Genomic DNA, 16373 nt, shown 5'->3' with positions numbered 1-16373 from the left:
CAATGTAAAATGTGATTTTGTTACAAAATGCACATTCTTCCAGAATGTAAATGAAAAACCTTGGATTTTACAAGTCACTCATTTGGTCACTTAGGACAGCGGTTCCCAGTTCCCAAGCAAATTTGCTTTTTGTTGTAAAATCCCGTAGGGACTGTTAAAATAACAATTTCGCCTGCTGATTTTCATATAAGGGATTTGGTTCTAGAGGTTTCTGGCCAAACCAAACAGAGGATAAAATTAAGCAAGGACTAAATTCAATGAAAAATACTTTTACTCATAAAGATACTGCTTCAGTAGACCAGTGGTGATTACCAGATAACTTTTTGAAATACTGCTGTTCATTTCTGAAGATTATCCAAAAAGTGCTGTTTGTTTAGGTGAAAACTTTCATTTGAAATCAGGGCTGATATACTCAAGACTGATGTGTCAGGTCAGGCCGCTGAGCTAAAGAGCTAATACTACTATCTCCAGTAGCGGTCAGTGTGAAACCCTTTAAAGGAAAGGGTATGCCATACTGGCATACTGCTGTATCAACCTTAGGAGCTCAGTAGTTAAGTTTCCCATCACTTCTTTGGTGCAGCCAAGGCAGGAATTTCTGCTCTTGCCTATGATCGAGCAATACAGAAGCATGCAAACAAAACTATCAAGCTAAAGGCAGTTCAACTTTTCCAGACTTTGCAATGGAATTTAGTTTAGAAGAATTCAGGTTTTAGTCAAATTAAATTATTTGTCCCTAAGAGAAAGGTTGGCATGAGCTCTGATAGCTTTAGCTATTTCTTGTTCTTGCAGAGAGATACTTGCCTTTCTCAGCACCATCGCCTCCTTCTCTACCGCTTCCAGCCAATTCCCCCGCATGCTCCCCTTCGCTGTCCCCAGGGCCTCCTTTGCTTCCAGGCCTAGGAGGAACAGCAGAATACTGCTGCTTACTGGAGCCATGCTGCCCAGCTGTCACTCCTCCTACCATCCGCCCGTGCACATAGCCATGAGCATCTTCCCCGTAATGCCCTCCTGGTGGGATGAACTTCTGAAAGTGATCCTAAAGCAGGAGAAAAGAGGAATCCCTGTTACAGGACATGGTCCATTCACATTTGCAGGGTTGGGTCCCAGAACGTGAACTGCCGAGTCCCTGTGATCTGACCAGTTTTGTGTCTCAGTTACAAAACCAGTGGCAGAACTTCGTGTGAGTTATTCTCTATAGTCAGTATAGGAGCAGTTGTAGAACAGCAGCAAGGGCAACAGAAGCACACCTTTTAATGGACACCTCATAGTCATTGCATATGATCAGGGTGAGAAGAGAGGGATCTCTGTATTGTCCCCAACAGTGATCAGTATGAAATACAGGAGGAGGGGAAAGGAAATACAGCTTTTGCCAGAGCAGGTAAAGGTCTAGACAGAGATGCATTGGCTAACCTGTGGGAAAGCAAGCTGGACAAGAAATAGGAAGTGTTTTCATGTCAAGGTTAAGATAGTCCAGCGAGGTCAGCTCAATTGCAGTGTGGGAGCTAAGTGTTACAGGGCACCAGAACAACCTGTGACAACATAAAAGCCCATATGTCTGTTTTCCACATAGATGAAGGTCTGCATGGCAAGGGGTATTTACACATTGAGAAAGACTGAAGAAATAGCAGCCTGGGAAAAGATGAAAGACTTCCTGGAGACCACAGGAGGAAAATCACAGAGAGTTCTGTTTGTAGCAATATGTGCATTAGTGAACCAAATCTAACCAGCAACAAGACAAGAAAGCAACTGCGTCCATCAGTAAAATCAAGTTGGTCTTATTGTCCAGGTCGTCCACTCTCCCCACTCCAGACTAGAAGGCACAATATAGTGCAGTACATAGCGAAACAGCAAACAGACCATGCAGGATTTATAGACCTTGTGGTGTCAGCACAAGGTCCTGTCTTTGCACACACCAATTTTAATAAATACTTCTGTGGAACAGAAACTGATATAGTATGTTTGGAAACATCGGTCATAAGTGAGATCAAAGCTTGACTCCTATCAGATATAAAAAAGTATCTCTTGTGTATTACTGCCCACACAGCTCTATAATACAAGTAACCTGGGTTATATATATCACATATGGTCTTTCCTGTTGGACTAGGGGACTGGCTATAGATGCGCAAAGATGTAACAAATAAAGCTGAAGCTGAGTGAATCTGTGGTTCCTCAGGCAGCAATTCTGCTTGTATAAATTCATCTCAGGCAGCCAATGGGACACAGGAGTGCCAACCTCAGGGCTGGCTCTCAGAGGGTTAAGGCTTTCTCAGGGCTCTTACACCTAGTACAGTTTAGCAAAAAGAAGCTTTCCCGGCTGTAAACAGGCTTCTAAGGCCAGCTGTTCGGTCAGCTAAAAATAGATGAGAAGCGAAAACCCCACAAGGCTCAAGGCAGAATTATCTAACCCTCCGCTCCGTGTGTCTCCAGCAACAGCGTCCAGGGTTTCACAGCAGGTCAGCAGGCTGCAACCCAGGCAGGCAGCCAGCTGCAGGCTGAAGTGGCAGAGCTGGTGCCCTGAGGGCCTTTAAGGACTGTCTGTCCTCCTCCTAGCTGTAGGGAATTCCCTTTTTAGGAACAGAGGAGATAATGTTCCCCTGAATGTCAGGAAGCACTGAGAAGGGAGAGGATTGTGAGCATTAAGCTGTACACAGTAGCTAGCAGGGCAATCTGTTCAATTATGTGTGGGAGCTATGTAACTGTAAAAAGACAAACCGAAAAAAGGTTTTTTTGAGGGTTAGGGTTCAGAATGAGGTTATTCTTAAAACGTTAATATATATGCAAGGTTAATGCTTCTACTGATTTGCTCAGTAATTTCAAAACAGGATTTGCATCTGTTTTTCTTCAAGTTTCACCCATGCTATGTGCCCTTCCTGAAAATTAAATGCTTATTTCTCTTTTCCTCCAGTTACTTATTTATGCACTCGCCTGCAAAAACAAAAGGTCACAAAATATCAGCATAACATGAGCTATAGTAAAAAGGGCTGAATTTTGTGCACAGCAGTATTTGACATGACCAGGAAGGGGCATCATTGTCTCTGGTGTTATTTTAAATTGCAGTATTATCACTAAGCAGGAGTGAAGTTTCCCTGAAACATAAGGTCTGCCTCAGGAAAGTCACACCTAAATCTTACTTAACTGCAAATGAAATTCATTTGATTGGTCTCAGGCTAGTTCATGATTCTTCGTGGACCCACTGGAAAAACATCTTATGTTTGGCAGACATCTCCGTTCAGATAGGAAAGACCCATTTTCCATGCAATACCCCAGTCTACTCACCTGCTAGAATAAAAATATAATTTTCTTCAGTTTTGCCCACCACAATAGATTGTCTTAACTCAAATTAATAGGACAATCTTCTTGTTCTATAACAGGAGGCAAAGGCAAAGTCATCTTTTTGAAATCTTGAAGCTCGGTGGATTCAAATGAGCTCATTCCAAAAGAGTGGAGCTCGGGAACGGCAGCCTCAAGCAGGAGTCTCGACGTAGTCAAAGCTGGGTAGGTGCCGCTTTGTCTCCGGTACTTATAGCATGCCTCTGGTCAGGGTGTTCAGAGTGAAATACGGCTTACACTTGAGGGGAATGCATGTCTTGGGCCGTTGCTAACAGGATGTGGAGCTTTTACGTATATGCCTATTCACATCACAAAACCGACTTCTCAGTTAGGGTTGATTGACCCTGTTGGTGGAAGTCAGTCACAGGAGAGAAGCCCAGGAGTGCCAATTGAAAAGGCTGATAACCTTATCCTGTTGGCTCTGGGTGTTATCAGTCCCTGGGCATCCCTAAATCCACTCTAACAAAAGAACAACTGTGGCAAGTTCATGTGATGTGTAGTCCCCTGGGTTGATTAAACAAATTAGGCTCATGTCTTTCAAGTCCTTAGTGCTAGCAAGAGCCTGATCCTGCAGGCTGAGTCTCTAGATGGATGGATTCTGAATTTTCTAGAGCTACTGCATGTGTCTCATGAAAAATAGATAATGAAAGACGATCCAACTAATGGAGCTGAGATCTCTAAGTATCTCAAGGCCCTGACGTCACTGCAGGCAGTCCCCAGGAGGAGACACTGTGTGCTCCCCATCAGCTCCTTGCAGTGCCCTAAAGAGAATGATTGAGGCCAACAAATGTGTTTCTATTTCCACCTCACTGATAAAGAGCTTCCCAAAGGTTTGATGCCTATGTGGTTACTAACACTTCTGAAGTTACTGAAGTGACTGCGTCCTGTCAGTGGCAGCCACTCAAATGCTCCTTAATGGTGGGATGGGAGATTTAAAATTCAGACACTTAGAGAGTCTCATAGACTGCCTGCTGTTTTTATCGAAGTGTGTGCCTTGGTCCTTAATTTGGAGATGCATAGCCTTAAACCTATGATTCACTTTAAAAAAAAGGATGAAAATAAAAAGTAACCTCAGCTGTTAAAGTATCTTAAGCTAATTTTTGTTTAAACATGCTCCCCCAAGAGGCACAGTTCAGTGGATTGAGCTCCTGCTTTCTGTTTCCAGATCTGCTTCTGACTTCCTGTTTAATCTTAAGCAAATTATTTTTCGCCTCTATGCCTGCATTTACCCATCTAAATAACGGGAATTTTTATCTAATACTACCCAAAATTATTTCTATCTTATTTGTATATTTTATATCATCCTTGCCGCATTTTCTTTGTGGATGAAAGAAATTGAGTTTCAGAATTTCGGTCCGAAGTTTTCTCACAGTGCTCTGACAAACTGCTGTGGAAAATAAAAGGCTCTTACTCTCTGTCATTCTGCTGTTTCCACACCAGTCACTTCTTCAGTAAGAAGGCACCAGACATCATGTTCACTCTTATACAGCTTTGGGTACAGCTGGGACCTCCAGGTCTTCTGCACTGATCCAACTCAAGCACAGTAAGGCTCATTCTGTTAGAAAAGTTACATCTCAGCTGGCTCACTCCGCTTAGGTCATAACCTGAGACTCTCTCATATCTCAGCTTGCTGAGGTTATCCTGTAACATTTGTTCAAAAGGTTTAATATTTCCTGTAGAGCAGACTTCCTAGAAAGAATGCTTTTCCTAACATTTTCCCTTTAACCCTACCTACAGTGATCTTGACTGGCATTCTTCTAAGTACGTTAAGGGGCAAACAGAGCCATCAGTGCATGCTTGTGCATTGAACCAAGTGGCTGCATGATAACATCTCTGTTCCTCCGTCCTTATGCTTTCCTTCACACATTGTATCATGTCTGGCTACTTAACATGTAAGATCTCTGAGGCAGGTTGGTTGTGTACTTCTGTCTGCTGTGAAGCACCACTTTTGGCGTTGTAACATAGCCCCTTCCCTTCTCTTCCTGCCACCTCTGCTTATGCCTCTGAGTTCTTGTTCAGCAGCAAAAGGAATACAGGGTAACTCCTGCCATTATCCAGAAGAACAGTAATCCAATTCTTTAACCCTTTTTCACTTCTTATGTTTTGTTTCACAGTTGGTGTCTTAGCTTATCTGAAGAGACCTTATCTGAAGTCCAGCAGAAATTACTTGCCAACACATGTTCAGCTTGTTTTCATACAACCATTGCCAAAGATGTGGAAACGGCATTTATTTTAACTTGTGGGCGAGTCTGAGAAAGTATCAAGGTGGGTTTTTTTGTTTGTGGGTCTGGGGTTTTTTGAGGTACTACTGCTGATAATTGTCTACTCAGGTATTGGTTATTCCACCTTCCCAAAGGTTTTAATTTAAGATCTGGTAGGTAAAGCAGAAAGAGGGAAAAAAAAAAAAGAGGCAAATCAAGTCTTTCTATAAACTGTCTCCTGCGTATCACCCAAATCAGGCCACAGGCTTTGATTTGCAGAAAGACTATTTTTAAAGATCCTCACTGGAAGAAAAACAGTGTAACAGCAACACCCAAAAAGCATAACTATGGTTGTGTTTTCAGTTTCCCCTTGGCGATAGCAGGAAGGTCTTACACAGAGGTTCCCAAAGCGGAGGTGGGACCTTGAGGGGAGTTAGGGCAATAATGAGTGGGGCTGTAAGGCTAAAAAACATAGTTTCACATGATCTTGATGTGTTTGAGGCCAAACAAATTTAGCATTATGAAGTGGACAAAAGGTCCGTGAACTGCTGATCTATTAATTGCTGAACAGTGAAGTGGGATTTAGGAGGTAAGACTGAGACCCTCTCTATGATTTTGGGTGATTTGTTAATCTACCCCATGGTTCAGTTTCACCGTTAAAAAGTAAATGTAGTAATTTCCTTCATGCTATAGTTGGTCAGATGCTACATAGACATAGCAAGAGCACATAGCAAGATAGGATTTCATCATGGTCTTTAGTCAGTAGTAAATTGGATCTTGCAGCTCCACAGTGAGGAGCTGTGAGTTGACAATATCCTCTGAGACATGGAGAGAACCACAGTTGCTGCGACAGGGTGGCAGTGTCTCGGGTGAGGAGAAGAAATCCTTCTTCTGATTTACTAGACAGGGCTAAGCAGATCCCAGCTTCTCCAGCACAGCAGCAAACAAGGAGGACATCACATGAACTCTCCCTGTTTGGCAGGATATCAGTGTGCTAAAAGTGTCAAACTCAGCCCTCCCTAAAATATCCCCTTGAACTGTGTATTTGCAAGAGAAGAGGGTCACAGATTGAAAACAGCTATACAATAGGTAGTGCATTTCATTTTGCTCATGTTGGGAATGGTCGGTCCTTTTGACTGTGGGTTTAGCTACTGTTTGCCTTTAACTGGATGGGTAGAGCTGCAGCAGTGATAGAGCGAGTGGCAGGTTCTCACTTTTGCATGGAGCTGTCTGACGTTCACGCACACACAATATATAAGTTTTCTCTGCTAAAAGTAAGGAGGCTGATCTGATTGTCCAGTGTGGTTGTTTGGCTGGAGAAGAGAAGCAGGAGGGTGGATCGATGACACATGACTGCTGAGATCTTCTCCCTTGTGTGGAAAAGGTTTATGGCTACAGCACAGGCTATTCTGGGGCCCCTTATATGGTTTGGATTTATTTGTAATAACCTTTCTCTTTGTGTGTTTTTATATTCCATTACCTTGCTGTTAAACTTTTTCTGGGGGAAAGAAACAATCTGTATTCCATCTCAGACCTTTCTTGCCCTGCTTTGCTAAGGGTGTCCTGAGAATATTCTAGGACAGTTAAGGAATCTATGATATAAAAGCAGAAAACACACCACCAGCTTTAAATCCCTTCACTGTCCCACAGCCTTAAAAGCACAAGGACTTCTTTGGGATGGGGAGCAAAGGGCATGAAAATTAACTGGGAGGGGGAAACTGGAAGTAGCAGTAGGAGTTCTTTACTCTGCCATTATCTTCCTCCCACAGTTCCTTTTTGTTTAAGCCTTCTTTTCTGCATCTGCCTTTGAGCAGAGCCAGGAGCAAGAAAGGAAGGGAACAGAAAACTAATCAAATATTGCAATCAAAAGGGCTTTTTGATGAAAGTTATTTGGTGCTAAGGTCAGGCATTGTCCTGATGGTTTGGAAGATAACAGTGAGGCCACAGATCTGTTGCCTTTACCTGCCCAAGAGCAACCACCTCCCAAGAGGATGGCTTAGTTGCTGCGATCGCTCAGCTTTTCTTCTCACTGCTCTGACTGCCAGCAAAGGTGCTAACTCATGCTGGCTGTGGTGATGAGAACAGTTACCCACAGAGGCAGTGGATGCAGCCTGGCAGAGTCCTTGCACAGAGCGCACAGGGCAGCCAGCAAATGGTAACAATTATGTTTGTGATCCTGTTAAGCTGGCCCTGAGCGAGGGCTGTAGGGCAGACTGAAGTCTTCCTGCAATGACCAAAGGAGACTTGTTGTCTGTACCATGAACGTGGAGAAAAGATAGCGCTGCAAGTGAATCATGGAGGATTTTAAAGCAGAGTACCAGCTGCTGTTTGAAGACCATGCCATTGTTCTCATACAGCAAAGCCATGAAGAAAATCCTAGACTTGTTAGGGTCTTGTTTAACCCTCAGATACATTTCTCCACAGCACAGTGTCTTACGGTCTTGCTCAAAGAGCTTGGGAGCAGGGGTGTTCTTACAGAATAGAGGGAGAGATTCACTACAGAAAGGGTATGGAGTGAACATCAGGCGTGGATGAATAAAAAAAGTAGGAAAAACAGCTAACAAAAAAGAAGCAGTTGTCATCAGCATTTGTAATGTCAGTCTTGGAGGGACTCTGTTTGTGCATGTCCAGTTTCAAGTCAGTTTGTCACAGCTCATTCACTTTGTATTTCTCTGACTGGACACCCTGAAGTGACACCCTCAAATTTCTGAAAGTTTGGACTTCAGCCTTTTTATTCCCTCACTTTATTATTTTCTCACTTCTCCTCACTGCAGCAGATTCTGACATATGAACTTGGCCCTTATATGTTTTAGGAGCTCTGAGATTGCTGAATATTTATAAAAACAGCTTGCGTTTCTCTAGGATTTTCATCTGAAGTGTCCGAAGTTCAACACACCATTCATTCTCACATCCTTTCTAGGAGATAGCTCACTGAAGAGATGAACTACCCAAAGCACAGAGAGATGAAGAAACTGCCCGAAGTCTAATAACACCAGATACGCTTGCTATCTCTCTGGTCTGTCATCCCTGATCTGTAATCTGACCGACTGTTGTAATTTTAATGACATTTTTTTTTCAGGCATCTTTGCACATCCTGTTTCCCAAATTGTCATTTTTAGAAGTGAACTACAAAGATTTACTTATTGCTGCTTTTGAAAACATCAGGGGGCTAAAAAACAGCATGTTTTTGTTTGGCAGCTTGACTTTTATTATTTTGCTTGAGTTTCCTTGGACTGGAAAATAGATGCCATAAAGGGATAAAATGACACCAAATAAATGTTAAAGAACATCAGGAGATGCTACATCAAAATGCATATGAACCTGAAACATTTTCTGTTTGTTTTACTGAACTGCTGACAATCATGTGAAAGGAGAGTTTCATTTGTAAAAGTTTAAGTATCTTCAGAAGACTTTACACCAGGCAACTAACTGTAGAGAGAAGTTCAAAGATTAAATAGCAGTAGTAACTCATGGGAAAGGGAAAAAAAAGAATATCTGGATTTATACGCCACATCTGATAGGAAAATACTTTAGAAGAAAACAAACATAGCTTCTAGAAAAGAAACTGAAGATATTGCAGTGTCACGTTAGAGGTTTCTGTCTGAATTTTCATTTATGGAACTTCTTGCAGAAATGAGCAGAGGACTCTGCCCAGCAGGAAGCATAAAAGTGTATCCTAGGCTAAAAATAGAACTGCACCTACTGGAGCTGAAGTCAGACCTGGATGGATCGTTTCCATCTTGCAAAGAAGAAATGGAATGGGTACAAAACCAGTTAGTCCTGCCCTGCGCAGATCTGAACACCTGCCAAACATGCAATCCTCTCTCGTCACTCAGTACTGAATTTTCTCATGCTGCTGCGTGTGTGACACCATGTATTTGCCAAAGGAAATGAATACTGCTGCCGAGAGGAAATAAAACTTGTGTGTTTATATAATTTTGGCTTTTTCCTGCACTTCTTTGCTAGTAGACCGCCCCTGCCCCCAGCCCATGCACATCCAGACAGAGGGGAGCTTGGGCACACTCCATTCCTGTTTCCCCTGGGTGTATGGAGCAGCTTTTTAGTTTTAATCTCTGACCTACCACAGAATTGTCGGTGAAGGCATCAGGGTTATTCTCGTAAATGAACTTCTCCACTCTCAGCTGACGTAATTTGAACATCTTGGATCCTTTGTTAGTGAGGAGAGAAAGCTCTTCTAGCATCACATCTCTGGGGATGCTGATCTTCTTCCCCAAGTTCAGCTTGGACGCCTCTTGTGGCATGACTACAAAACATGAAATGGGATGCTTTAGGAAGTGCTCTGGTCCAAGTCTCTTGTCCATTGCTTTCCAGCATCAGTAATGACTTTAAAGCAGCCAAATTCTCTTCTAAATTAAGTTTTTAGGAAATAACCTATGCACCAAATTTTTACATTGATGCGCTTTGCGTATAGATGGGTGGAATTTTCTCTGGGTTGCAATCAAGGCAAATCTGCACAGAGAAGAGTGGAGCTAGATGCATGTGTCCCACATGTGAAGCACCTCAGTCAGAACAGCAGGATTCCTTAGCACTGCCTCAAAATGCACCACTGCCTTGTCTGGTTACTGCCCTACACTCGCCTCCCCTCCTCTGGAGTTAGATGAATGGCAGTCAGCTCTTCGGATTGGGCTGACATAATAAATAAGGACAACTCTGTTGCACTTTGGCTTAAACATTATCCTGAAACCATGGCAAGACTCAATGTTACTATATCTTTTTGTTTGTTTGTTTTAAGGAGAATTTTTAAAGGGAAATGTAGTTGATGTTCTCTTCAAGTCTTAATACACTGGTTACTCGATCAGTCCTTTTCCATTTAATTTGGTACCACCAATTCTCCATCAAAGGAACGGATTCAAACATTTTCAATGTAAAAATCTTGCAGAAATGCAGTTAAAGCTTTTCATTCAGAAACAAGCAATTTTTCCTAGGCTTTCTTTTTTCTGTATTAAGCAAGGTTAAGACCACTTATCCACCTCTACATCTCATTTACAACAGAGAATGAATCTCCATCTTTAAACTGGTATAAAATGGGTATAAACCCATTCATTTTATTAGACATTCTCTGAAGAAATTGTTATTTTTTTAGCAAGCCAATTTTATATAGCACTATTTCACAGCATAGGAGGAAATGCCCTTTAACTGAAAGTTGGATTTTTACTTGTTTACTTGAATAAAGGATTAGGGACAAACAGAAAAAACCTGTACCCTAGTAAAGAAGTTTCTACAGCCCTTTTTGGGGGCTGAAGAAAGGGACGGCACTGAATTATTACTTTTCAAAACCTCTAAAAACCTTCCCCATGCTGTCAAAAGAAAAGAGAAGAGAAGGATACCACAGTTAATTAGAAGTCACCCTACCCAATACACAGGTATTCTGTAGAAAGAAAAGTGTCCCAAGTTATATTCTTCCTGCTGTATTACCCCCCTGTAAGGACTTCGACTTCTTCAACTAATGAGTGCTGGAATCAAAGGAATTCTCTCACATAGAAGAAAAACAAATTAGAGACAAAGGTTATATGAGAGAGAACAACCTAGAATATAACTAGGCACTGCAATATTCATACACAAAAAAGATCATGTTCTCTTTCCGTTCACACTGGTGTGCGTCCAAATTAATGCTGCAGGAGAATATGGGTTTACAAAGTGTAATCTAGGTCAACATTTGACCTGAGTGTGTGTGCAATGCCTTTTAATAGTGAATTAGAAAATGTGATGTGGTTGAAGGCTGCGCTTTGTGGCTCTGCCTCCTGGTGTGTTCACTGCATGTCTTGCTCTGGGAATTCAGTCAGACAGGGTGTGAAATTTTAAAGGCTGTAATTCAGGTTGAAATCCAAACAATTCTCACGTGTGCTGTTTTGCATATCTTACCTTCGTGTGTCAGCTTCCCAATGAGTTTAGTGGACTTTTTCCTTTTAACAGGAGCAGGAGTCCCTGCAAGGGGCATTCCCACAAAGGGTTCTCTGCTTTGCTCTAAACACACAAGGAAATGGAGAATGAAACACTGGAAATGTATTTCTTGCCTCTCTTTTAGTTGCCATCTACAGTTAAGAGACACACAGCCTTCATTTCACACACAGGTTCTTTTCCATGCCTTCCACATGAAGGAGCTAGTAAATGGTATCATCCCATACAGAATATTATCAGCATTGTGGTGTTCTTCGGAGACTTAGCATTATGACACAAAATATGGCAGTAGATCACAGCAGAAGCATCGCCAAGGTGCCATATAGCATTGTCATCCAAAACAGGCATTTTAATTGCAACGTGGCAGTCTCCCAGCACGCATGTGTGCCATAGTGGTGCTGTTACCATCTTGTGCTGCAGTAACAGAACGTCAGTTTGAAAATTTGCTCTATCATACCATATTATAATACCATGCAGTTATCATTAACGGTAATATATATTTTTGTATAAAGAGTTTGGGTCTGGCCATGAGTTATTTGGGAGTGTTTTGAATAATGTGCAAGTTTGGTTTGGATATTTAGATACCCTATTAGAATTAGAATAGGTATTCAAAAAACCACTAGACTGCAAGTTCTGAAAAAAAAAGAAGCAAATCAAAACCCTAAGTAATTCTGTCTTTTATAACTGCTACTGTTTTGTTACAGAAGGGCTGGAGGAAAAAGGCACAGGCAAACTTGTTAAAGAAAAAGTTGCTCGCCCAAGTTTTTGAAATCACTTGCACCTATATCTTATGTATTGATCTTATCACATATCATTTTGGAGGTGGGAGGAGGGGAGATTTCTTCTGGTACAGTGTTCCCCATCTCTGTCCCCAGATAGGATGAGAGGTCTGTACTGCAAAGTCAGGGAAAATTAGGAGAAATCTCAGTCATTCCACTTCAGGCAGCTTCTCAGAGTCCTTCTTGGGGAGTTATCACACATAATGTAAGTAAGTAGGGCAAATGTCCTGCCTTTACTTCATCACTGTCCATGCCCAAACAACAGCATATAGGGGGACAGATCCTCACCTAATACGATAAAATACAAAGAAAAATGAGCAAAGACCCATTGGCTTCAGCAATAGCAGACAATAACTAACCATCCCTCTCATTGTGCTTCTTTGTATGTTAGTTGCTTAAAATTTCAGAACTGAAGACATTGAACTATGAGTTATATTTTAAAACTAGCAAGCAAACAGCTGACTGTAGGAGTTTTTACACTGCCCTTGTTGTGATCAAGACATTTTTATCTCCTATGTATTTTGCAGTTTCATTCCACCATTGCTCCTTTTGCAACATGATTTTCATGTGATGAGGTGATGATAACTGCTAAAAGAAGCCCAGCCACAGCAAACCAGCTCCAATCACATTGGCAGATACTCTCTTGGATTAGTTTTTCTTTCAGATTTCCAAGCTTTTCTTTTTACTGAGATGCTGTCTATGTAGTTCACATCATAAAAGAACCCATCCTGGTGTATTCCCAAAGCAAGCGTGAGCAGGTGCAGCTATAAAGCACGCGCTGCACATTCTCCTCGAGCAGATGGACATCTGCTTGGCTATATAAAAGAAGCAGGCCCTCCTTGACAGGAAAGGGGCAACGCTGCCAGGAGGCAGAGAGGGTGGGAGGTTATGGCCCATCTGATGGGTCATAAGACTGGCAAAACAGAGGGTAATCATCTGTATGCCCCAAACGTGGACTCCCTGGGGTAAGGCAGAAAGGGCTGGCCTTGGTGGGGAACCATGCTCCTCTAGCACACCCATTCCCAAGGAGCAGCGAGGGCAAGTCCATCCCATTCTGCTGTCCTCCTTTACTAATCCAGCAGGATTGGGGAGTGGAAAACCTGCTGCATGCAATTGGTCTAGCATAAGGAAAGGGGCAGCAGTCTTTCGCTATGGACAGGGTCCAGAGCTACACTGGGACTACTGCTTTTTCAGCCACCCCACCACGGGGAGGCTGCTGGACCCTCAGTCCCCAACCTCCCCACTATACTGTACATAAAGCCAGGGCCACAATTATCCTTTTGTCCCCTGAGCTCTGTCCCTTGGTTCAATTCCTCTGTCTTTTTCTGCATCGGTCTTTGCAGCAGTCATTTCCTTGTTTTTGCTGCAAACCAAACCAGTCTTTACCCTCTCCAGCACCTGCTCTAAACTATTTTGCTGCCCAGTCAACTCACCTCAGGCTTGCAGTGCCAGGCTCAGACCAGCTCACGCACCTGCCCCAGAGCTCGGCAGTGGGCTGCTTCCTCCCGGCCCGTCTCTGGGTGCTGCTGGGGAGGCTTGTCCAGCAGCCCCACTCACCCAGGGTGCTTGGGTGCAGGCAAGTTCTGCCCAGCACAAAGTGCTGATGCGAAGTGCTGTGAATTTGACTCCTGAAGGCTGCTCGCACAGGCATCCTGCAGTTATTAATAGCCAACAGCCCAGAGGGCAGAGTCTCAGATAGCACTGCCGCCAGCCCCGAGGAGAGGGGAGAGGAAAAGGTTGCTCCTCAGGCCTCCTGCAATCACTGCCCCAGTTCCCAGGAAGACCAGGCACTCCATAGGTGCCTCACTTCTTCCTCGTCTCTGTTCAAATCAACATGCTGTTCCCCTTCCTTCTCCTATTGCATTGTAATGCAATTCATAAAACCTTCTCAATATCTTGTTTGTCAGTAATGCCTCAGAAGCTCTCTTGGGTCTTGCTCTGTTTTACACCCTCCTTCTGGCCCCTCCTCACTCCCTCATTCAACTCAGTGTCCTCGAGGCTCTCATACATAATTCCCAAATGCCAGGTGTTCAAATAATACATCAGAAAGCATAGAAGAAAAATAATTTTATGCATGAAGCAAGAGGTAGTAGGAAAACCACAAAGTCTAGAAAGCTATTTACAGAGTTGTAGGAAGTAGCTGTGTAATGTGTATGGGAAACCCAGCAGAATTAAATAGCAAGGAAACTAATTTCCTGATTCATGATAGAAATAGGGTTGATTGCCTGCATTTGGTGCAGCTTTGTATATGGGAATGACTCCCCTTCTTTAGTTCCTGTTCATTATGAAGTGATTCTCCCTGTTTTTATCCCCATACCCAGTTGGGTTCTGGTTTTAGGATGAAGGGAACGTATCTCATTTTACTGGATTACTCAAAGATGCACATACAAGCTCGAGAAGTGGGCCCATGTCAACCTCATGAGGTTCAACAACGCCAAGTGCAGGGTCCTGCACCTGGGTTGGGGCAACCCCTGGTATCAATACAGGCTGGGGGATGAAGGGATTGAGAGCAGCCCTGCCGAGAAGGACTTGGGGGTACTGGTGGATGAAAAGCTGGACATGTGCCGACAATGTGCGCTTGCAGCCCAGAAGGCCAACCGTGTCCTGGGCTGCATCAAAAGAAGTGTGGCCAGCAGGTCAAGGGAAGGGATTCTGCCCCTCTACTCTGCTCTGGTGAGATCCCACCTGGAGTGCTGCGTCCAGCTCTGGAGCCCTCAGCACAAGAAACACATGGACCTGTTGGAGCGGGTCCAGAGGAGGGCCACAAAAATGATCAGGGGAGTGGAACGCCTCTCCTATGAAGAAAGGCTGAGAGAGTTGGGGTTATTCAGCCTGGAAAAAAGAAGGCTTCGGGGAGACCATTTTGCAGCCTATCAGTACTTAAAGGGGGCTTATACAAAAGATGGCGGCAAACTTTTTAGCAGGGCCTGTTGCGACAGGACAAGGGGGAATGGTTTTAAACTAAAAGAGGGTAGATTGAGCCTAGATATAAAGAAGAAATTTTTTACAATGAGGGTGGTGAAACACTGGAACAGGTTGCCCAGGGAGGTGGTAGATGCTCCATCCCTGGAAACATTCAAGGTCAGGTTGGATGAGGCTCTGAGCAACCTCATCTAGTTGAAGATGTTCCTGCCCATGGCAGCGGGGGTGGACCTTTAAAGGTCCCTTCTAACCCAAACTATTCTATGATTCTATGATTCAACTTCTGTGTAAAGCAGAAATCCTACAGAAAACATTGTCTTCCTATTTCACATTGGATCAAAATCAAGTTGTTCAATGAATAAACCTAGAGTCTAGTGGGGGGAAAAAACCCTAAAACACAGCTGTATTTGTAGTAGAAAATCATATGCACAGAGAATTGCAAGCAAAGTTGATATAAAGAAACATCAGGAGACAGTCACTTTCCCTTTTTCCTGTATTTTGCAGAGTTGTTTTTGCTTGCACCAAATGTGTATAGAACTTCCCAGTGTGATAAGTGGGTTGAAAGCACAAAGTGTTAACCCCCAGTACTGTTTGGAAGATCCTGTATAAGAGTGCCGTAACATACTTATGGGCAATAATCAGCCTTTATACCTTGCTTGGAGTCAGGGCATGTATGGCAATCTCCTGGCCTAAAGTTTCTCATTTTCCTCTCGCTTGCATCCATATAATTACTATGTATACCTCGCTTTGTGCCTATAGCACAGCTCTTATTCTTCCTCACTCGTATCTATTGTAACACCATGCTGTAAGCTTTCCACTCTCCAAAAGAGTGCTGCATCCTTCACTGAGCCCAACAGGTACACCAGAATGATCCATGGGGGCCAGATGGCCCAGATCCTGCCCCCACACTCCCATGCCGGTGATCTGCAAGTAACTCCCCAGAGCTGTGCCAGTGTAAAACAGGGATAGCATAATTGAACTGTAAACACCCACTGCCTGCTCTGGGCACCATCACAGAGCTTCAAGTCTGGTGAAGGCATTTACATCTGCACAAAGCTGGAGGGTGTCAAATACTACTATCACAACTGACCATCTGTCCACACTTCACACCTACTCCGCACAACTGCAGGTGGCCACAGAGGAGCAGGTCTCTTGGTGTTGGCCAAGCCCTGCTCTCTGCAGGTTGTACAAAGAGGAGTATTTTTTCACCACATACATTTCT

General features: G+C 43.3%; 1 protein-coding gene across 2 annotated transcripts in view; it reads right to left on the bottom strand.

The window, feature by feature from the left end:
- The window catches only part of MYOZ1 (myozenin 1), a 16692-nt gene extending 2865 nt beyond the window's left edge, over positions 1-13827 (bottom strand). The window contains exons 1-4 of one of the 2 annotated variants that reach the window (XM_009576374.1): positions 13663-13771; positions 11415-11516; positions 9614-9795; positions 802-1036 (exon numbers count right to left, since the gene is read on the bottom strand). In XM_009576374.1, coding sequence (XP_009574669.1) covers positions 802-1036; positions 9614-9795; positions 11415-11490 — 493 coding nt within the window. In that variant the 5' untranslated portion in view covers positions 11491-11516; positions 13663-13771. Of the gene's footprint in view, positions 1-801; positions 1037-9613; positions 9796-11414; positions 11517-13662 lie in introns of both variants that reach the window. The other variant, XM_009576375.1, reaches the window with a different exon arrangement.
- Between the last annotated feature and the right edge of the window lie 2546 nt (positions 13828-16373).

The sequence above is a fragment of the Fulmarus glacialis genome, unplaced genomic scaffold (genome assembly GCF_000690835.1).
Source record: "Fulmarus glacialis isolate BGI_N327 unplaced genomic scaffold, ASM69083v1 scaffold39584, whole genome shotgun sequence".
NCBI classification, from domain to species: domain Eukaryota; kingdom Metazoa; phylum Chordata; class Aves; order Procellariiformes; family Procellariidae; genus Fulmarus; species Fulmarus glacialis.
This window is presented reverse-complemented; position numbering and strand designations above follow the sequence as displayed.